We start from the raw sequence: 19,586 nt of genomic DNA, 5'->3' as shown, positions 1-19,586 counted from the left end.
GCTTCCCTATTTATCCCTTACAGGCTTGCATGGCGAACACCCAAAGGATCTCGACCAGTCAGTTACCTCTAGAGCTGTCTCGAGTCGTCGACACCGTTGAGACTATTGAGACAACCTTCAATCCCAAGATCGCGTACTAATCCAATGAGTATGATCGTGATGGTGGTTAATGCGGAAGCAGCTATTACTCGGCCTAAATGATTGTGTGTTGATAGTAACATGATCTTCTCTTCGTCTGCCGATAAGTCGACATTAACATGAACAGTCTGGACCACTAGGCACCTAGTGCCTCTTAGATACCTGAGTATTTGCCTAGGTATATATAAATCCGAGCCTCTTGTATCTCAACCCCCTTTTTATTTTTAGCTGCCGTTTGAAACAAAAGTTGGCTTCGGCCTCCAGCCCTCTTCGAACATCTGCGACACGAAGTAGAGGTCGTCTTCAAACTCCATAGGCGCCGAACGTTGTTCTTCTGTTATTGTTGTTGTTTGTCAGTCTCAACACTCAGCCAACACGGAATTAGACGCAACCGCGCCTTGACGCGATATAGCAGAGTTCTCACCTTTTTCCACGTACGCCTGCCGTGTCTCGACGAGAAACTCCATCTCGTCAGAATCTAGTTCGCTCCACACCGCCTTTTCCCCCTTCTTCTTCTCTTTATAATCCGCCCTGGAATCTGTTTTCGTCATAAAATCGTTAACGTCTCGTTTATAGTAATGCCAATGGCTAAGAATTATATTCGCCCCTTCTTGCAACTTCTCGACAAAAAGTTCGAGGTCATATCGATTCTAGCATTCTGTCAGCCAAGAAAATGGTAAACTAGCATTTCCCTTGACACGTACTGGGTCAAGGCTGTTGTCTCTGGCACGACGGAACCTGTCCCTAGAAGTGATGGAGATTTCGTGAAGTAACATGAACACGACAAGGTAAATAATGAAGAAGTCCCGCGGGTTCTTGCTCGCCATCATCTTCCAGAGCCCGTCGAGCACCTGTTTTCTTAGCGACGCAAGTATTGCTTCGTGTCCGATTGAATCAAATTGCGCCGGTATCATCCGCGGTATGAACACTTTCCCATGATACGGACACCCCTCGTCCTTCACTGGTTCCATGTCGAGTGTTTCATCACCCACAAGGATTGCCGATCCAAGCATATTCCCTATCCCGTCGAATAAGTTATCAGGTCAGATACGGCAGGCGGAGGCTAGGCTACTGACTTGTTGCAAACCACAGGCAAAAGTATTGCATGAGAAACTGGAAGTGGTTTACTTCGTCCCCTTTCTGCTGGAGCGTGTTTCTCTAAAGACTATTCTTAGTAAGGGTTCGACGAATTTGGCGGGTTCATAATCTCACGATGAGTTTTCTATGGCATTCCAGCCTACAAAGACAAATGCGTTCGAATTAGCATCCAGAATACTATTCCCAGGTAGAGAATCCCATGCTCTAGAAACAATATAGGTCGGGCAACACCAATAATATGTGGAAGGTGGAGGATGGGGGTGGTTACTGACGCTGCATTGTATGTTTTACGCACCACATCATCGACATGGTGGTCAGGGTCGTCGGCGTACTCGGCTACTGCTATTAGCGCATAGTTCGTGACATATTTCGCGTATTGTCTAGCGGTCTCCCAGACGTTTGCGAGTGCGTAGGGTTCGATCTCGATTCTCCTCCTGATTCCCTGTGCATCGACCCAGTGCTTCCAGGTCACATCCCCATTAGTAGGCGTGAACTTCCTCACAGAAAGTTGCATTGGTGCTCTACGGCATCCAATGATCACTGTTATTGTACGGATCCTATTATCTACCCAATCCCGCGGCGCGAGATCCTTCATCTTGACCCCCGACCATCGTTTCGTTAGTCCGAGGCCGCCATCGCGGTAGAGGACAATTTCGGCGAGCTTCCACCGCAGACACGGAAGCCTATGGATGACTTTCTTCGAGTCCGGATTTACACTCTGGCACTTGAGACATTCGCCGCTTTCGTTCGCCGGGTCTGCATCGCACTGGTATGGCGTAAGTCTACGGACGCCGTCGTGACATCATGTGGGTTTGGTGGTGGACTTACTCTTATTTTCTGCATCCGACATCGAATACAGGCCCATAATTAAGTCAGCCGGGAACGAGCGTCGGCTACAATCGTGGCAGCGGAGGGGGATGAGAAAATGAGGCAGGATACACTCACCTTCAACTTCCGGGTCTTGCTCGTCCACTCCCGTTTCTCTTCCAATAGATGTGATCGAGGCCGTCTCTCACGTCGAGACGATGGACCGCTCATGTCGGCCGCAATCTCGTCGACAATCTGGGGGCCGATGGGTTCCAACGCGGCCTCCTCCGGCGCCGAGGTATCCCTCCAGTCAAAGTCGGACGTCTGCATCTGGTCATTGTATATGCTTGGGGTATCGACCTCCTGGTGGTTTGAAGTCTGCCCAGAGCCATTACCAGGGCCACTGTCCTCTATCGGTTGCTGCTCCATAGCCGGTTCCGGATTCACCATAAACCACCCATCATTCAGGTCGTCCATTCTGTTTCCCTCGGGTCTCGCTAAGCATGTGGAATCAGGCCCGAACGGTGGTGGTGCTTGCCCGGAGGTGTTGTCACCCAGATACGATGGATCCTCCGCGATGAAGTTTGACGGGTTCATAGGCTCGAAAGGCTGGTGTAAGGGATAGGTGTTATAGTGGGCCGTGCTGGCCGTGACACCGGGGAAGGCCGTCAGATAATCCCTCGACAAATTCTCGCGAGGCGAGTTTTCGTGCGTGGGTAGGTAAGTGACCGGTTGGTGACACATTGAAAACGGAGAGTTACTGAAGACTGGCAAATCTAAATTATAAGGAGGCAAGTTGTGCGCACCGTGGGCCAGAGTTTGTGGAAGGGGAGTGGAAGACAAGGCAAAGTGGTCCCTCGGTTCTGAGACGGTTAACTCTCCATTATGGATCGGAGGTACGGTATACTCCCATTTAATTCCAGGAAACCCGTGCCTGGAAACGTCAGGTTCGTCTCTCGTTTCTGTGGGGGAGATGGAGGCCGGGGCGGCAAGGTCGGCAGCGGTGCCTCCCCTTTTCCTGTACGAAGATCTAGCCAATGACGAGGGCGATGATGACGACAGGGACAAACTTGGCCCGTATCTCTTAGATTTATTGGCCTTCGCGATGCGTGAAGGGGAGGAGGAAGAACTGGGGCTATACTTCGCCGGGGGAGGGGAGGACGCGATCCGAGGCCGCTTTCTCGCCTTACATGACGTACGATCAATTAGCATAACCCCGGTAGCAGGAGTCAAGCCATGGGTCGGAGGGGACTTTACATTTTTGGAAACGGGCTGGTGGGAAGCGACGTCGGTTCCATTCATCATTATCATGGTCTCTACCTATCTAACGATGATCTGATCTCATTCTTCAGGCTGACAGACAGCGATACGGCAGTCCTAGACCCCTAGGTGGGTGGGTGCGCGTGTATCGAAAACTGCCGGTTTCTTTTCAGTATTTCGCTGTATTTGTACCGTCACACTCACCTGGCCGGTGTAGTGGCGCAGGGGTCAATCGTTGCTCTCTTAATCGGAAACCGGTGAAAGGACTGTGTAGCAAGAACCAGTCCTAAGGATTTGCTGGCCGGGTAATACACACAATATGCGTACGAGTTTCTGCCCGGTCAGCTTATTCTCTCAGCACAGAAAGGACGTAAAGCACGATGGGTTTCTGAGGAGTCGATATCTTAACCCTCCTCACCGGACGAAAAGAAAACAAAAAAAAAAAAGACTGTTGCTTTTGGACGATCCCGAGCCGGAAAAGTCGCGCAGTAACTCCGCTTGTGATGGCTTGACGTTGCGCGGCGATGATCCGTGGCAAGACGTTGGGGGAAGTAAGCTGATGCACCATCCAGAGGTGCGTATATACATAATGCCTTTTGACCAACGAGAAGGCCGAGCTCCTCAGCCCCCCTCAGCAGTTATCGGGAAGTCTGTACCAATGTAGAAATACCAACATTTTCCACCACACCGAGGGCGAGATAAAAGCAAAAGTCAAGCCACCGCATGGGGTCAGCCACTCGTCTTCGAGACAATACACTTCCCCGCTGACTGGACGCCTCATCGAATCTACCTATTGTTGGTTCCTGTCCATTCCCATAGTTCTATGCCGTCTACCGCGGGCCCCTCATGCAAGTTACATGGGTACATGCTGACGTGCAATTGCAGAGCCCGGTTATACTTCTCGTCATATGCACACAGCGTAGAGTGAGAGAGAAGAGCTGTCATGTACAGGAATGCTGCAAGCTTATCTTGAGACGTGCATCATAGCAATGAAGAGTAATAGCTGACCCTATGCCGGTCTGCCCTCAGCGCGGCCGGCAATAGCTGCCGGGGCTTTGCGAGACATCGTCAGATTCTCTCGTTCATAAAGCAAGCTAGGAGCGTATATAAACTCAAAAGGAATATCGTTAAGTCGAAATCGTCTTCGTCCTCATTGTCATTTCATCGACTAATTCTGATTCGCGTGAACCCGCTGCCGTGTTATGCCGCAATTACGCGATCCTTAGAGCTGAGCTCCGCTGCAATATGCGAGTCGCCTTCTTCACCGGTTTCGTGAATCATACCATCGACCGGGTCCACGAATCCCCTTTAACAATAGCCTCATGCGTGATCGACGCAAAGAGACGAATCAGGATCAACCGCAACAGAGATTCCGCTAGGCGCTCCCCTTGGAATCTTTTCCGAGACGTGAATTTTCTAATTAGTCGAATTTTCCAAGAGAATCCGTCTCCCATCTTGGTCTCGCCTCACAGATGGGTGGCCTTTCCGGCTTTGCCGGTGCTACGTCAGACAGGATGGCTCCTCAGGTTCGTGGGGGAGGTGGTGTGGGAGAGTGCGGTGCGCCTGCGGTTCCAGCAGTTATTTGTATTTTATTTTCGTTTTTATTTTATCTCTCTCAGCTGAGCGGCTGTTGACTTAGGCAAGATGAATCATCCTGACGAGGTAGATCTCGTTTCCTAGCAACCGAAAAAAAGCTGGTTTGGACTGCCCGCACCCGCTGTGATTCACACACCGCCGGATTCCTCGTCATCGTCGAGATAAGGGAAGGGCGGATCCGACGTAGGTTGGACGAGACGTTACCTACCCGACCAAGAGCTCAACAACGAAGCCAGCTTTTCATGAGATGGCAATTCGCTCATCCGCTTGAAGCGCTATTAGGCTTCACCTGCTAAGTACCCTCCATTCCATATCCCGCTGCGATAACCCGCCTTTCTCGAAGGAATGGTAGTCTATGTTTACAGCGGTGCGGCTTTTCCTTCCGGATATTGGGCCGATGAGACCACAGAAACCGCTTTTACCCTCAAGTGTTACCACATCTCTCAACGCCTCGTCGGTATGTCTTGTTAGGAACTATCGGGCAATTCATGCAAGGTTAACGCGATTACTGTCTCTTCGCTTTCGTGGCTCAAATCCAAGACTTTGAATTTCCTGGAAGCGGTGCCTGCACAAACCAATGACAAGCAACGTAGGGCGTAGACTTGTGACATAATTCTATCGTTGTGCTGCAAATGATTTGAGAGGAGTGGTTCGAGTTGTCGTTGTTATAAGTCGAGGGTGGTGATGCTCTTTCTCTTCGAGATCCATATCTGCATTTTTGCTTCGCGTACATTTCAAAGGGGTAAAAAAGAAAATAAAAATATGACTGCTCACATAGTTCCGCTCGTTTCTGAAAGCCTCGTCGGCCTGCAGACCTGGGTGCGTCAACAGGAGCATGGCCTTGCCGCGGGAACCTTGTCCCGGCAGCAAAGCAGCATTCCTGGACCATCCCAGCAGCTTCCTGGCTCTATCGGTGGTCCTCTCAACTGGTCTAGACTCGACTCAGTGGACAAAAAGGTAAAGCGCCTAGAGTTAACTGCCTCCGACATTTCCGAGATAGACCGGGCGTTAGAGGCGTTCAATGGCGAGTTCCCCCCTCCGGTGACACAATTCTTACCTACACTTTCCAGCTGACAGCCGTATAGGATTAGAATTAGACGGAGATGAGGTAACACGAGAGCGGTTCCCTCTCCCAAACCTCGAAAGTCAACTTGAACAGTGTGCTCTCGAGGTTCACCGCGGCATTGGGCTCTGCATTATTCGGGGGCTGAAGCCGGAGAGATACTCCGTCGAGGATAACATCGTCCTTTTTCTTGGGTTATCTTCTTTTATCGGTGACCAAAGGGGTCTCCAGAACTCCAAAGGTGATATGTTATGTAAGTTATCATATATCGTATCAACTTCTGTCATTTGCTGAACTTATTGGAAGCACATGTTACCGAGTCTAAATCGTGGACCGCCCCTAAGGAGAAACGCCACGGGATACACACCAACGACAGTTTAGTAAGTAAGCGGCTCTCCTCACGTACAAAGGGAATGAAATTACGATTCAATGGGTAGGTGGGCACCATAGTTCATGCTAACGACCATCAGCCTTTCCATAATGATATGGGATGCGAGGTCCTAGCAATTCAAGTCCGCGACCGAGCTGAAGCGGGCGGCCACACCTGCGTGGCGTCTATGACCGCTATCTATAACGCCCTAATGCAATCAAACCCGTGGGTACTGCATACTCTAGCTAGGCATGACTGGCCGATTCAGACGTAAGTGAACACCCGCAACCTGACCGCGTGGAGGGAAAGGAGACAGGATTCAAGGTTCAGCCTAGCTCACGTCTTCGGCAGAAGCTCGCGAAGAGCAGCCTCTTTCGTCCTATCCCCCCTTCTAGAATATTATGCCGATAACCTGTTAATTTCGATGGATCCCGCTCGCATCGGACCCCACCCCTTAGCTCGAAACGGATCGGTTCCGCAACTCACGGCAGAGCAGCGGGAAGCTCTCGCCGTGCTCCAGGATGTAGCTCGCAAGAATCAGCTACGGCTTGAGACTCAGCCCGGGGATATCATTTTCCTCAACAACTTAGGTCTTCTACATGCTCGTGAGTCGTATCAGGACAGCGCGTCTTCTTCGAGACATCTAGTACGGCTTTGGCTTCGAAACAAACGGCTGGGATGGGCAATCCCCCCTTCGATGAGAATGCCTTGGGAAGCGTCCTTCGGGGATGGAGCTGCAAGGGTGGTCAACAGGTACTATCCTATTATGCCAATGCCCGAGTACATGGAATGCAAGTATTCAAACGGCACGGCAGCGTTCGTTGCCGATGACGACGAAGGCGATGAGGTCATCCCGAAGACCATAGAGGATGGCACTAGTTTGGAGCGTCGAGGAGATACTTAGCTGGGAGCTTTCTTCTACCAAATTGACATTTTAGGACAGTAAATTATTTAGATCAGAGGAGAGATGAGATTTGGGTTGGTACTAGGAAGTGTCATGACGGTTCACGAGTTATAGCATAGAGCGTCGATAAGACAATGTTCAGACAACTCAGATAATGTTTGTAGTCCATGCCGTTTCCTGGGTCCATCATCCAAAGCGAGTTTGGTGTTTTTGTATTCGAATAGAATAAAGTTGATGATTAAATCATGGGCAGCTTCGTAGCTTAATTACCTATCTACTTGTGGGATTGAAATTCTAAGTCAATAAGTCACATTTCTACTCTAGTTTGCGCGATGTGCTCGTGTCTTCGACTTTTACAATCTTATAATAAGCTAGGTATTGTCTGACTCGTAACTTATAACGAAAGATACCTTTGTCTTTAGACAACCAATTTTATAAAGCCTATTTTACTCGTAAACAGGGAATTAGAGGGAGTCTCCTATTTGTGGTATCATTAATAGCTTGATCGTTAACTCAACCTAGAGGCGAACAACTCCACGGAGGTCGAGTTAACATCATTAATGAATGCAAAGAAGTATCGTTGTCCATGGCGTTGTCTATGAAACGACTTTATTCCAACAAATGCTTGCCGAGGTGATAGATGAATACTTAACTAAGTACCTAGTAGGGACCCGGTAGTTAATATGAATACGCAGCAGCCTCGGATATTTTTATTTCTCGGTCGATTTGAAAGCTACTTCTGACGATACAGGGCCATCAGGAAGCACGGGAGGGTGAAGTAATCCTCATTATGAATGGCTACCAACCCTAAGTGACAACTGATACCGCAACTTCACCACCCATGTCCATCATAAGCACCGTCTGCCACATGTATATACATAGGTACCTGCCCACGGGATTACGCCTTGGTACATACCTAGTAAAAAGAGTTTCACTTCAATTATTGTTTAGTTGTTGGATATCGTTGAATATGCATGAATTCCCGAGCTTATGTGAACATTACCTGAAGATGAGTTTAAGTTGCTGGCAAATTTATTTCTTATGAAAGGACGGGCTAATTACCTACCAAGTACCTACCTAGGTAAGCTAGAGTAGCAGATAATTAATAAGTAGGAAATTCTGATTGGAGGCAAGAACCAGTTTCTAAATGCTCTAGCAAGAATAGATATCGAGATCGGGCGTAGTGGTATGCAGCAATGACTGCTTTGCTCATAGACGCTGGCTGGTCATTTTGAAACGATCTCGCCGATAATTCGTGAGTGATCGTCAATAGTTTCACAGCCCGTATAAACATAGCCGAACAGATGCAACGAAACATCGTGATTACAGGACGGACTCGGAGCACGGCTAGGTAGGTAGGCTAAGGATTTTGCCACCTAGGACGTGGATAGCTCGGAAACAATGCATCGACATCATAGCAATCTTTCTCTGCGGAGACGGGGGAAGGCCGGGACCGGTGACAGCGAGCCTTAGCTCCATTCCCCCCCTAAGTCACCAGAGGCCAGCAAGGGCAAAGGGCAAGTTGAGGCTGAGGAAGCGTTGTAGAACCGGCCCCACTTCTAAGCAGAATTACCTACCTAGATAGGTGAATGAGAGACGATTCTCGCCTACTACCTACACTAGAGCGTCACGGATGCGCTTATCACATCTCTCAGAAACATCATGCACGGAAATAGACATTTTCTCAAACACGGCTGGGCTTGGCTTACCTAGATACCGACAAATGATGTGCAGGACGGGCTATTTCACCTTCCTTGCATCTTGCCAGCCTTATTTCGGGCGCCCCAAAATTCAAAATTCACGTCATGCGACAACAGGAGATGATAGAAATGACGAGAGAAAATATCGCATCTAAGGATGTCCCTACCATAGTCAGTAATCGATTGCTCGAATTTTAATCTAGGCAAACCGGTCTGGTCGTGTTTGCGCAAGGGAGGTTTGACGATCATGCGAAGTGGATAAAGGAGGATTGTAAATCGCGGAAGATCATTATAATGCCGTGCTATTCATTACCTAGATGAGACCCAAGACAACCCAAGACAGTCCAAGATGTTCCGGTCAGTGAGAGGACCGACTTTTAATACACGGTGGCAGCTGGGCAGTAAGAAAATTGTTAGGGGAGTCATGGGAGAGTCTGAGAAAGTGATGATTGGCCAGTTCTTTGGTACCTTAATTACATAAGTTATTGAAGGTTACCGCCAGTGGGTCAGCTTGCTAACATGATGGAAACGGAGTATACCATCAATCTTGGTAGAGCTGAGCTTATCAAACTTGTATCGAGACGGCGCCGAGAGTTAGGGTCTGACAAACCGCTGCTGCGCCCCATCCGAGATAGAGCTAGCAAACTGGGCAGCCCCATTAAATAATCTCGAGAACCATCTTTAGTTCTCGGCAGACCGCTACCAACCCTGCCCACCCTAGCCCCAACCCCTGGGATCGACAGGTACAGATAAATAGCGTCAACTTAAACGGGTACTAAATGGAAAAATACGAGCCTTCGCTGCCTTCAACCTTTAGAAGGTAAGTCGGTTATATATGTGAGGGGTACAACAACACTAACGCGACAGGCGACATTGAGTTTTGAGGTTCCAATGCTAAATACATACCTACCTAGGTACCTAGTAGCATCAAAGTACCTATCTACGGACGTTCCATGCTACCCCTACGGTTGAAGATAGAAACATGTTGCGGAAACTGACGTCAAATATTCTGATGGTGGAATTTGATGAAACAATCTCGCATGCCTTGGACAAGATCCCATCGCCAAAACCGATATGCACAGAAAAGAACAGTGGTGGTCAGCACCTTGTTCGGATGGAATCAAGAGAGCCCCCTTGCCACCCCTGTCCATCTACCATCTACCCGCAAAAACCCCAGTATTAACTAATCTACATCGGTGTATTTTTAACGTCTGTAGCCAATCAGAAGCTCCAATTGAACAACTCCATAAATCGGAACCAGTTTTAATCTCTCCTGTCTGACTGGGAAGCTGTTAGGGTCCCTTTCAGCCCTTCTCCTTTACTGATAATCGCCTATACCATTTTGTCTTTCCTCCGTTCCGTCCTTTTTTTAAGTCGAGGTCCTTCGTCCTTCATGCCAGACTTTTTCTCTCTTTAGTAACTCTCTTTTCTAGCCTTTGTAATTGCTTGGCATTTGGGGAAGGACGCATTCCAACTACGTACACTCATTGATACAACCGTCGATTTACACTCTTTTACTAGTATTATATCGTTTAACCTCGATATTTGAGGAAGGAGAACAGTTAGAGAAAGGGATATCGATACTGAAGATATCGTTACGTCATTTTAGAGCTCGAAAGACACATTCCGCGGCAGAAGGGTCGTTCAACATATCGATTCATACAACAGCAATAACTCCAACGAGATCCCGGAGATCGCAAGTAATTTAATTAGGTCAAGATGGGTTTTCTACGGTCAGCTTTCACCACGTCGCTGGCCCTTACCAGCCATGCCGTCGCACTGGATCCCATCGTCATGAAGGTGAGTGAACCTGAGGTCAAATAGGGACCGGGAAGGTCTCACGGTCATGATCCTAACACATATAATAGGGGTCGAAGTTCTTCACCAAGAGTGGTGACCAGTTCTTCATCAAGGGTGTGGCTTATCAACAAGAGGCTGGTGGCGGTCCAGGCGGCAGCTCGACTTCCAAGAACACGTATGTGGACCCTCTATCCAACGAGGACACCTGCAAGCGTGATATCCCGCTGCTCGAGAAGCTGGGTGTCAACACCATTCGAACTTACGCCATCGACCCCAAGGCCGATCACAGTGCGTGCATGAGCATGTTGGACAAGGCCGGCATCTACGTTGTCGCCGACTTGGGTGAACCTGCTCTCTCCATCAACCGTGACTCGCCGGCTTGGAACGTCGAGTTGTTCGACCGCTACAAGGGCGTCGTCGACAACCTTGGCAAGTACGAAAACGTCATCGGCTTTTTCGCCGGTAACGAAGTTACCAACAACAACACCAACAGTAAGTAATACCGCAATATTGAGCATTTTGTGTTTGAGCTTCGAGTGCATAAATACGTACATATTCGAAGACTGGGCGCCGGATTATGCCGCTATCAGAGCGTATGCTAACTTGAGCGATTATAGCCGACGCTTCGGCCTACGTCAAGGCTGCTACCCGAGATGTGAAGAAGTACATCTCTGACAAGCAGAAGAACGGTGGCCGATGGATGGGCGTCGGATACGCCGCGAACGACGATGCTGAAATTCGTGCCAACATGGCTCAGTACTTCAACTGCGGTGAGCAGGAGGATGCCATTGACTTCTGGGGCTACAACATCTACTCCTGGTGCGGCAAGAGCAGCTTCACCCAGTCAGGTTACGACGTCCAGGTCAAGTTCTTCTCCAACTTCTCGGTACCCGTCTTCTTTGCCGAATATGGCTGCAACTCCCCCGGTGGAGCTGAGGGTCGTCTCTGGGACGACACCACCGCGCTCTACTCCAGCCAGATGACCGACGTCTTCAGCGGTGGTATTGTATACATGTTCCACGAAGAGGAGAACGACTACGGTGAGTCCATATCTGTCGCATTCGCACCGGAAAGCCTGAGATCTAATATTCGCGTTCGTAGGTCTGGTCAAGGTTAACGGTAACTCGGCAAACCCGATGAAGAACTACAAGGTCCTACAGTCGAAGCTTGCCGACGTCAAGCCTTCGTCTACTTCCATGGCCGCTTACAACCCCACCAACTCTCCCGCTGCCTGCCCTGCCGTTTCTGACGACTGGAAGGTTGCCGTTGGTCTCCCGCCTACCCCCGACAGCGCCCTCTGCGACTGCATGGTTAGCTCGTCCTCGTGTGTCCCCGCGGATGATCTCGCTGAGAAGGACTACGGCGACATCTTCGGCTACATCTGCAAGAACGACGCGGCTGCTTGCGCCGGCATCAAGGCCGACACCGAGACCGGCGTCTACGGCCCTTACGGCATGTGCAACCCTAAGGACCAACTTGCACATGTCCTGAACGCCTACTACCAGAACCAGAACAGCGCTTCCACTGCCTGCGACTTCAACGGTGCTGCGAAGGTCGTGTCTGCCAAGGCTGACTCGAGCTGCGAGGCTTCCTTGGCCAAGGCCAACTCTGCCGTCGCTGTCGCCGCCACAGCCACCGCAGGTTCCGCCGTTACCTCGTCTACTAGCACCGGCGACAGCAAGTCCAGCGAGAATGCTGCCGCGCCGGCGTCTGTCCGCATGGCCCCCTTCCTGGCTATGGGAGATATGGCCGTCGGTCTCTACATGCTGGTAGCCATGGGTGTCGGTGCCGGTATGGTGATGTTGTAAGGATTTTTAGCGTGGATGAATATGCCTGGATATCCGGTATTATAATACGCAGATGGTCAGGTTGGCGTAATTATATGGGGTGGTTGGATTTGTGGATGAAAACCTCGAATAGTGAGGCGTTGTTGACAAGATCTATCTCTATTGTAATCAGCACTAGATTTTGCAGGATACCCCTAACTGCTCGCATCAATAGACCAAGATAGCAGAAAGTCGTAAAGATCGATGCATCGATGTTGCTTTATGGGGAATATGGCGTATTACTGTAACTTAATATGGATATTAGATGATTGTACTTATCTAAATGAATTTCTTTGAACAATGTTTCAATAGTACCTTGACCCTAATGCTTGTGTCCTGGGAAGGGATAGGCCGGTTAGATTCTTTTTGATACCCGTATACCTGGTAAGCGCTCGCTCCTCACGCGTGGTGAATATTACAGCGTACTGTCTCTATCTAGAAATATGCCTAAAACCCTTACAAACAGCTCTTACGTCTATGTCAAACATGAACACCGTATATTTGGTTAATCCATGTGCTGACTTTTTCTGCAACGACCTCGCTGTCCTCTGCTACATATTAGCTCTACTCATCACTTGAGCTACCGGGGAAGCATCTCTCATTTACTTACTTATGCAGAATGCGTGCGGTATGTTCCCTTCATCAACTATTAGCTTCGTGCGGTCGGTCTGCTTTTCCCTCTTCCGGATGAACTCATCTCGGTAATGACTCGCTACCCAGTCATCGTTTCTTCCGAAGAAAAAGAAGAATTTGGGCACAACTTTGTCGTGAGCCTTTGCATCATGGGCGATCTCCCACAGCTCCTCGTCCCAGCTGTCTTCGCCGATGACCTTCATCTCATCCATGCCCATGTGCAATGTCTGCCACACGCCGTCCCGGCTCTTGAGCCAACGTGTCGTTACTCCTGCTGCGTGGGCCGGGAATCTCAAGACCTTGCTCACGATCCAGTGGAGGGCGCTTTGCGGCACCAGATGTAGAAACGTCTGTGCGACGCGATACGCGTTGTCGCCGAGAACCGGTGTCCGACGGAGTAGATCGAGCTTCTGCCCATTCGAAGAACTTGAAATGTGATGAATGGTTGGGAACAGGAGGATGCCAGAGGTGAGGTTTAATTGCGGGGCCAAGTCTTGGTTCCGAAGTAGCCGGTGGAAGAGCTCGAGAGTCATATAAGCGCCTACGGAATGTCCTACGAGTAAGACTTCGTCGTAGGGGAAGCCCTTGCGCGATCCCGACTCTACGCGTAGCTGGCTAAGCGCAGTGAGCGTGTGCTGGATCTGATATTCCAGGTCGTGAGGCTTCCTCTGTTGCGTGAAAGGCTCATGGTCGTCATCACGGAAACCAGCCAGATCCTGGCCATATATCTGAAAGCGGGCGTGTTGCAGTGATGCTGTTTCATCTAGGAGCCCTCGAAGAGCTGATAGGAATGGCTCGTAGTAGTCAACAAGGCCTGGGTTCCCGGGGATGAAGAAGATGAGGATGTTACGGATTTGAGACTCGTGAACTCTGTCGTCAACAAACGGCTTTGGTGGATAGGCTAGAAAATGGGGGCTGGTCATCATCACGACTAAGTTAATGGTTGGTGGGGTATCATGAGTTAGCAACAAAGAGCATGACGTATCTTAGGGCTTCTCTATCTCGTCCTCTTTATATACAATGAAATACTATAATTTTCCCTTATTTACAAGAGCAGATGGAACTTGAAACTTGGAAGTTGGAAAACATGAGCTAGCGCCACAGTTCATCTTCAAGGGTTGAGATTGGAAGAGTATCGCAGCCACACTGTAGGTATGTGATGTGGCTCGTCTCCTTTCCGAAGATGTGCCGGGATATGTACAAATGTACCTATTGGAGCGCCTGATTCATAAATGCAAGTTGGCAACTTCGTCTACTGGAATCCCCCCGGTAAAATGTTCGCGTGATAGCTAAGCACCAACAGGTTGGGCAGCCGCTTTCGCTCTAGTGAATAAGTCGAAGTTAAAGTGTTTAGTTGTCAGTTAAGAGGTATCAGTCAAGTCAGTTGACCATCCTGGCCATCGTTGGTATTGGTACAAAGGATTGAAGTTGAAGTATATTTTCTAAATTCATGTGGCGTCCTGATAATTCCAAAGAGATCCCAAAATATCTAAGATACAAGACCAAAGCGCACTTCAATGATATCGTCCAGAATACTTTATCTATGTAAGTATTTTCTCTATCACGTGAATATTTACTGACTGAGTTGAGCCTCGGGAAAAGTGGCAGATGTGGCAGATGTTAATACCCACCATATCCTGGGCCAAGCTGGGATAAGCTGGGATAAGCTAGGATAAACTTGGGGTTGAAGGTCTTGCATTGCGTCGCATCGCATCATTGACTCAACATATGGTACCGGCAACCGCTGACCTGTCTACCTGTCTGCCTGTCTGCCTACCCTGTTTGCCTATCTGTCTACTGGTCTGCATACTATGCTTCACATGTGGCAGATGTGGCTACCTTATGTGTACACTAATCTCGAGCTAGCCAACCATTGAACCCTCTTTAGTGATCTTAGTGTATATCGAATCACGCCGCTCGAAGCCCCCCATCTTTTTTGAAAATGCCACAAATGCCACAGATGTCACGATACCTACTATATATCAATATGGATTTTGGATACTGATGGAGTATTATATTCGGTCTCTGTCCTAATAAAAAGCCGGTGAGTCCTTATGCCCAGATTCTCACAGATCTCCTTTTTTTTCTTTTTGATTCGCCGTTCGATGGGTAGCCTTTAAGTCGTAGCATGCGACTCACATTGCCGATTTTGGGTCAGCAGCTTCGGACTCATACGGCTCATACGGATCCCGAGAATATCAACTACCTAGGCAACCATATTCTCCGCCTTCTTCTTCTTCTCCATTCTGCTTAACCCCTAAATACCTACTTCATCTGTACTAATTCTTTGTTCTCCTTCATTAGCAGGCCGAGGCACGCCTCCAACCCGTCTGCTCTCGTGATACTTCTCAAGTCCCTGATACTACCATTGAAGTACTCAACTGCTCTTAACCTCCCTAGCTACCTCCTGTTTCCTACCTACCTCCTACGTAACCCAATATCTTATCGATCGCTTCCATTCGCTCTCCGCCGCGCCGTCGTTCCGTGCCACTATGACCACCGCCGAACTACGGCACCGCCCGCCGCCCTCCGACGACGCCCCAGAACCGAATTCCAAAGCCGGCATCGCCGGTCCGGTTCTAGATCCGAATGTCGGCCATCCCGCAGGCGAGGCTAAATATGGCCGTTTCAGAGCATTCATCCGTGCTGTCACATTTTTGATCTACTTCACCAGCGGCTGTCTGACGTACGACTCTCCTCGACCCGTTATTCTCTGATTTTGATGGGAAAAGACTATTTGGTTCTGATATCCGATCTCTACAGTGTACATATTACTCAGATCCTCGGCGCCCCGCTCTACTACCTCAACCGCGACCTGTACTATGCCTACATGTCCTTGACAAAGGCCTCCTTTGGCCTGCTGATCACCACCATGACACAATGGTGGGCACCGACAGTTATAAGAATAAGCGGCGACTCCTCTGTTGCCGGACAGTTCAGCTTGACCCCGGACGGCAGGGTCGAATGCGCTTTTCCCGAGCGGATGGTTATGATCGCAAACCACCAGGTCTGGGCTAGACTGATGCTCCATGCCGACGAACGCTAGTGACTGACAAGTGTGCTTTACGACAGATCTATACCGACTGGTTGTATCTTTGGTGGGTCGGGTATACGAATAACCCTCAAATGCACGGACATGTCTACATCATCCTGAAAGAATCCCTGAAATGGGTTCCCGTCATCGGACCTGGCTGCATGTTCTTTGGCTTCATCTTCTTGTCTCGCAAGATGGCCGTCGACCGACCGCGCCTAGCCCACAGGCTTGGCAAGCTCAAGACTCGACATACGGGTCTTGACGGTAAGCGCTTTCTGAACCCGATGTGGCTGCTCCTCTTCCCCGAAGGCACCAACTTATCTTCGAACGGACGAGTCAAGTCAGCTAAATGGGCTGAAAAATCGGGTCTCCGGGATACGGAGCACATGATGCTGCCTCGAAGCACCGGCATGTTCTTCTGTCTCAACGAGCTCAAAGGGACGGTGGATTACGTATACGATTGCACCGTAGCCTACGAAGGTGTCCCGTGAGTATACTGCCTTGCGTTATCTTATGTTTACCGTAGGCACCGATTAGTTAACACATCTAATTTACTAGTCGCGGAAGATATGGCGAAGACTTTTTCACATTATCAAGCACTTATTTCCAAGGTCGACCTCCTAAGTCGGTAAATTTCTACTGGAGACGTTTCGCGTTGGCCGATATGCCTTTAGACGACCAGGAAGAGTTCGATAAGTGGCTCCGCGAAAGATGGTATGAAAAAGATGCCGTGCTCGAACAGTACGTCTCGACGGGGCGATTTCCAGCAAACGGTGCAGGTATCAAGGGACATATCGAGACGGAAGTTCGTACCAAAAACTGGTGGGAATTCATCAGAATATTTGTTATGCTTGGTGCGTTCGGGTTGATATTCAACTTCATGCTCCGAATCATTCGAATACTCGTTCGTGGTTAGTCATCGACTCCTATCGAATTTCCACCCCTTTTAAACTGGGAGGGATTGCCGCGAAACGTTTTCGATATGAACGTTGCACACGAAATAATTAGAGAGGCAGCAATATTAGAAAGAGGACTTGTGCCAGATACCAATATCGATAGATTATTCAATGATACCATGGAGTATAGGAGTTTTCGGTCAGACTGATGATCTTGCATGGCGGCGCATGGTAGCATGAAAGCTCAGCCCCACTCAGACTTTTTACGATCTAATGAGGTATCTATGTTGGGACGGTGGGACAACATAAATATGTGGCGCCTAACCGCAGAAGAGAACCTAAGAAGATGTTATATATAAGGGAACGACTTATTAGGCAGATGAAGTTATGTTATGTATTATGAGTGTGGCATCGGTACGCCACTGTCCGTATTTGAGCCTCGCACGCCCTGAAGCCCAAGAGTTGACGACAGAAATAAAACACTATGGACAGTTTATATACATATTTCTTCCCTGGCGTGGAATATCTATTACCATATTAGCTAAACTTTGGGATTTTGAGTCTGGGGCTGCGATATCCATGCTTGCATTCACATATCGCAGTACTCCGAGAGTTGAAAGGCGAGCTGAACCTAGGTTCTCTGAGATAATTCGATCTCACGCCGATTCCTTGCGCTCTCCTTGGCGGCTTCAATGATTCGGAGAACATCTCTTGCTTGCGAAGCCGGCACGGGCACATCCTGCTCGCGATTGTGAACAATGGCCTGACCGAAAAGCTCGTAGATTTTGCTGTAGGTCTCGGGCTCGACGTTCGGGCAGTCTTGTTCTTGAAAATCACCGTTGTCGCCGACGAGCGTAAGCTTTCCGTTCCACTCAGCATTTTCCCGTCCGAAGTTGGCGTCGTCCGTCTTCATTCCAGACCTTAGCTGGGGCTCTTGGGAATCCAAGCCCGCCTTGCGGTAACTGCCTTTGGTTCCCCTGATCCAGAACCTCGGCTGCCGCACCTCGGCGCTCACGACGGCAGCACGCGCGAAGGCGACGAGACCGCTTTCGTAAAATAGCTGCACTGTGAAACTATCGGGCTCTAGGTTCGGTTGCTGCGGTCCCACGAAAAGGCCGTCTCGTTGGCTGGAGAGGATGGCAAAAACGCTCTGCGGCATTCCGAATAATACATATACTTGATCGATGAGGTGGGTGCCTAAGTCGTAGAGCGCCGAGCCTCCCTGATCTATCCCGAGCGAGCCCTTCCAGTTAGTGGGCTTCTCCAGTCGAAAGCGGTCAAAGTGTGTCTCAAACTCGACGATACGACCCAGTTTGCTCTCATCGGCGAGGAGCTTTCGGACAGTCAAGAAGTCGCTATCCCACCGACGGTTCTGGTAGACGCATATCAGGCGGCCTTTCTCCTTAGCTAGGTTGACGAGGGCATCCGCCTCAGCTGCGCTAGGCACAAATGGCTTTTCGACGAGCACATGCTTTCCCGCTAGTAAGGCCTTCTGGGCAAAGGAGAAGTGTGTCTGAGGGGGAGTGGTGACGACGACAACATCGAGGTCGGGGTCAGCAAGGAACTGGTCTAAAGCAGTGAAGTGCTTCAGGGTGGGATGATCCCGAGGGGCAGATAATGATGACTTGCTGGGATCACGCTGTAGGATGGAATGAAGTTTGAAGGACGGCGTGACTGAAATGAAGGGAATGTGGAATACAGTGGCCGACAGTCTAGAAAAACAAGCAAGTTAATGGATGCCAAAATTATCAGAAATGCCAAAAGCTCATGGCTAGTCGACTTACCCGTAACCAACGACACCGACATTGAATGTCGACTTAGTAACCGAATCGCTCATCGTATTAGCGTATGTGCGGGTGGTGTATATACTTTTCTCATAAATGATTACTTATTACGTGCCTCTTGTATATGAATATCGAGCTGATTGGAAAGAGATAGGTGCGTTAGACATTTATATACAAGGAGAAACGGCTCTACTTACCTAACATACGACCTACCGGATCATTTTCTATGCACTCAAGGTAAATTTGTAAGGTCATGAGTTGCGGGGGGAATTGTCACGATGTGTAACTAGTCCGACTGGTATAATTACCTGTTTTGACGGATAGCGGGCCGAATAGTCTCGTTTTACGTACTTGGTCAAAAATACCACTTAGGTGAATATTATAATGAGACATGAGGTCATCCAATATTTTCTCTTTCTTTTCATACTGTTAGGCTTGTCTCACCCCTCATTTAGCGGCTATAACGTACCGAACTCCTATACTTTCTTATCTTAGCTGCTGGTGCTAAGTTGTCGCAAACCTTATACCTCGTACCAATTGATACTTTCAAGTATGGTGGCCGAAGTGCCAAGCTTTAAACTCTAGTATTTGTTGAACATCTTAACTCTAAAGACTGTTTCTCCGAATCGCCTCCCTTCTAGTCGATATAAACTATCGTTATCATCTGCTGCGTATTT

The 19,586-nt window shown here is 49.1% G+C and overlaps 6 protein-coding genes across 6 annotated transcripts; 3 read left to right on the top strand and 3 right to left on the bottom strand.

The window, feature by feature from the left end:
• Positions 1 to 362: 362 nt before the first annotated feature.
• F4807DRAFT_465484 (uncharacterized protein) lies at positions 363 to 3,354 on the bottom strand (the record flags this gene model as incomplete). Its single annotated transcript, XM_048002282.1, has 6 exons — positions 363 to 472; positions 563 to 788; positions 843 to 1,156; positions 1,215 to 1,296; positions 1,532 to 2,002; positions 2,182 to 3,354. The coding sequence occupies 6 exons, from the start codon at positions 3,352 to 3,354 to the stop codon at positions 363 to 365; spliced, it is 2,376 nt and encodes a 791-aa protein (XP_047849093.1).
• A 2,010-nt stretch (positions 3,355 to 5,364) lies between these two features.
• F4807DRAFT_326485 (Clavaminate synthase-like protein) lies at positions 5,365 to 7,287 on the top strand. Its single transcript, XM_047995207.1, has 5 exons — positions 5,365 to 5,923; positions 5,985 to 6,215; positions 6,269 to 6,342; positions 6,433 to 6,602; positions 6,687 to 7,287. The coding sequence occupies exons 1-5, from the start codon at positions 5,584 to 5,586 to the stop codon at positions 7,234 to 7,236; spliced, it is 1,365 nt and encodes a 454-aa protein (XP_047849092.1). The 5' UTR covers positions 5,365 to 5,583; the 3' UTR covers positions 7,237 to 7,287.
• Positions 7,288 to 10,436: 3,149 nt separating this feature from the next.
• On the top strand, positions 10,437 to 12,854 carry F4807DRAFT_325771 (carbohydrate-binding module family 43 protein). The gene is made up of 4 exons (XM_047995203.1): positions 10,437 to 10,736; positions 10,805 to 11,228; positions 11,354 to 11,776; positions 11,838 to 12,854. Exons 1-4 carry the CDS (start codon positions 10,656 to 10,658, stop codon positions 12,542 to 12,544), a joined length of 1,635 nt encoding a protein of 544 aa, XP_047849091.1. The 5' UTR covers positions 10,437 to 10,655; the 3' UTR covers positions 12,545 to 12,854.
• A 188-nt stretch (positions 12,855 to 13,042) lies between these two features.
• Positions 13,043 to 14,118, bottom strand: F4807DRAFT_465481 (uncharacterized protein; the record flags this gene model as incomplete). Its single annotated transcript, XM_048002281.1, has 2 exons — positions 13,043 to 13,110; positions 13,173 to 14,118. 2 exons carry the CDS (start codon positions 14,116 to 14,118, stop codon positions 13,043 to 13,045), a joined length of 1,014 nt encoding a protein of 337 aa, XP_047849090.1.
• A 1,569-nt stretch (positions 14,119 to 15,687) lies between these two features.
• Positions 15,688 to 17,145, top strand: F4807DRAFT_465480 (acyltransferase-domain-containing protein; the record flags this gene model as incomplete). The annotated part of the gene is made up of 4 exons (XM_048002280.1): positions 15,688 to 15,881; positions 15,959 to 16,202; positions 16,268 to 16,716; positions 16,788 to 17,145. 4 exons carry the CDS (start codon positions 15,688 to 15,690, stop codon positions 17,143 to 17,145), a joined length of 1,245 nt encoding a protein of 414 aa, XP_047849089.1.
• A 294-nt stretch (positions 17,146 to 17,439) lies between these two features.
• F4807DRAFT_325871 (NAD(P)-binding protein) lies at positions 17,440 to 19,278 on the bottom strand. Its single transcript, XM_047995204.1, has 3 exons — positions 19,107 to 19,278; positions 18,910 to 18,993; positions 17,440 to 18,837 (listed from the first exon to the last, which is right to left on the bottom strand). Exons 2-3 carry the CDS (start codon positions 18,960 to 18,962, stop codon positions 17,757 to 17,759), a joined length of 1,134 nt encoding a protein of 377 aa, XP_047849088.1. The 5' UTR covers positions 18,963 to 18,993; positions 19,107 to 19,278; the 3' UTR covers positions 17,440 to 17,756.
• Positions 19,279 to 19,586: the final 308 nt, after the last annotated feature.

The sequence above is a fragment of the Annulohypoxylon truncatum genome (assembly GCF_022578515.1).
Source record: "Annulohypoxylon truncatum strain CBS 140777 unplaced genomic scaffold F4807scaffold_54, whole genome shotgun sequence".
Lineage (NCBI taxonomy): Eukaryota > Fungi > Ascomycota > Sordariomycetes > Xylariales > Hypoxylaceae > Annulohypoxylon > Annulohypoxylon truncatum.
The sequence above is the reverse complement of the archived record's forward strand: the minus strand, read 5'-3'. Positions and strand labels throughout refer to the sequence as shown.

Bases quoted from the DNA above. Each gene is read 5' to 3' on its own strand.
- F4807DRAFT_326485 (XM_047995207.1), top strand. From the start codon at position 5,584: ATGCTCTTTCTCTTCGAGATCCATATCTGCATTTTTGCTTCGCGTACA. The intron at 6,216-6,268 runs GTAAGTTATCAT...ACTTATTGGAAG, and splicing joins CTCCAAAGGTGATATGTTAT to CACATGTTACCGAGTCTAAA. The intron at 6,603-6,686 runs GTAAGTGAACAC...CTTCGGCAGAAG, and splicing joins CATGACTGGCCGATTCAGAC to CTCGCGAAGAGCAGCCTCTT.
- F4807DRAFT_325771 (XM_047995203.1), top strand. From the start codon at position 10,656: ATGGGTTTTCTACGGTCAGCTTTCACCACGTCGCTGGCCCTTACCAGC. The intron at 11,229-11,353 runs GTAAGTAATACC...GAGCGATTATAG, and splicing joins TACCAACAACAACACCAACA to CCGACGCTTCGGCCTACGTC. The intron at 11,777-11,837 runs GTGAGTCCATAT...TCGCGTTCGTAG, and splicing joins CGAAGAGGAGAACGACTACG to GTCTGGTCAAGGTTAACGGT.
- F4807DRAFT_325871 (XM_047995204.1), bottom strand. From the start codon at position 18,962: ATGAGCGATTCGGTTACTAAGTCGACATTCAATGTCGGTGTCGTTGGT. The intron at 18,838-18,909 runs GTAAGTCGACTA...TTGTTTTTCTAG, and splicing joins GTCGGTGTCGTTGGTTACGG to ACTGTCGGCCACTGTATTCC.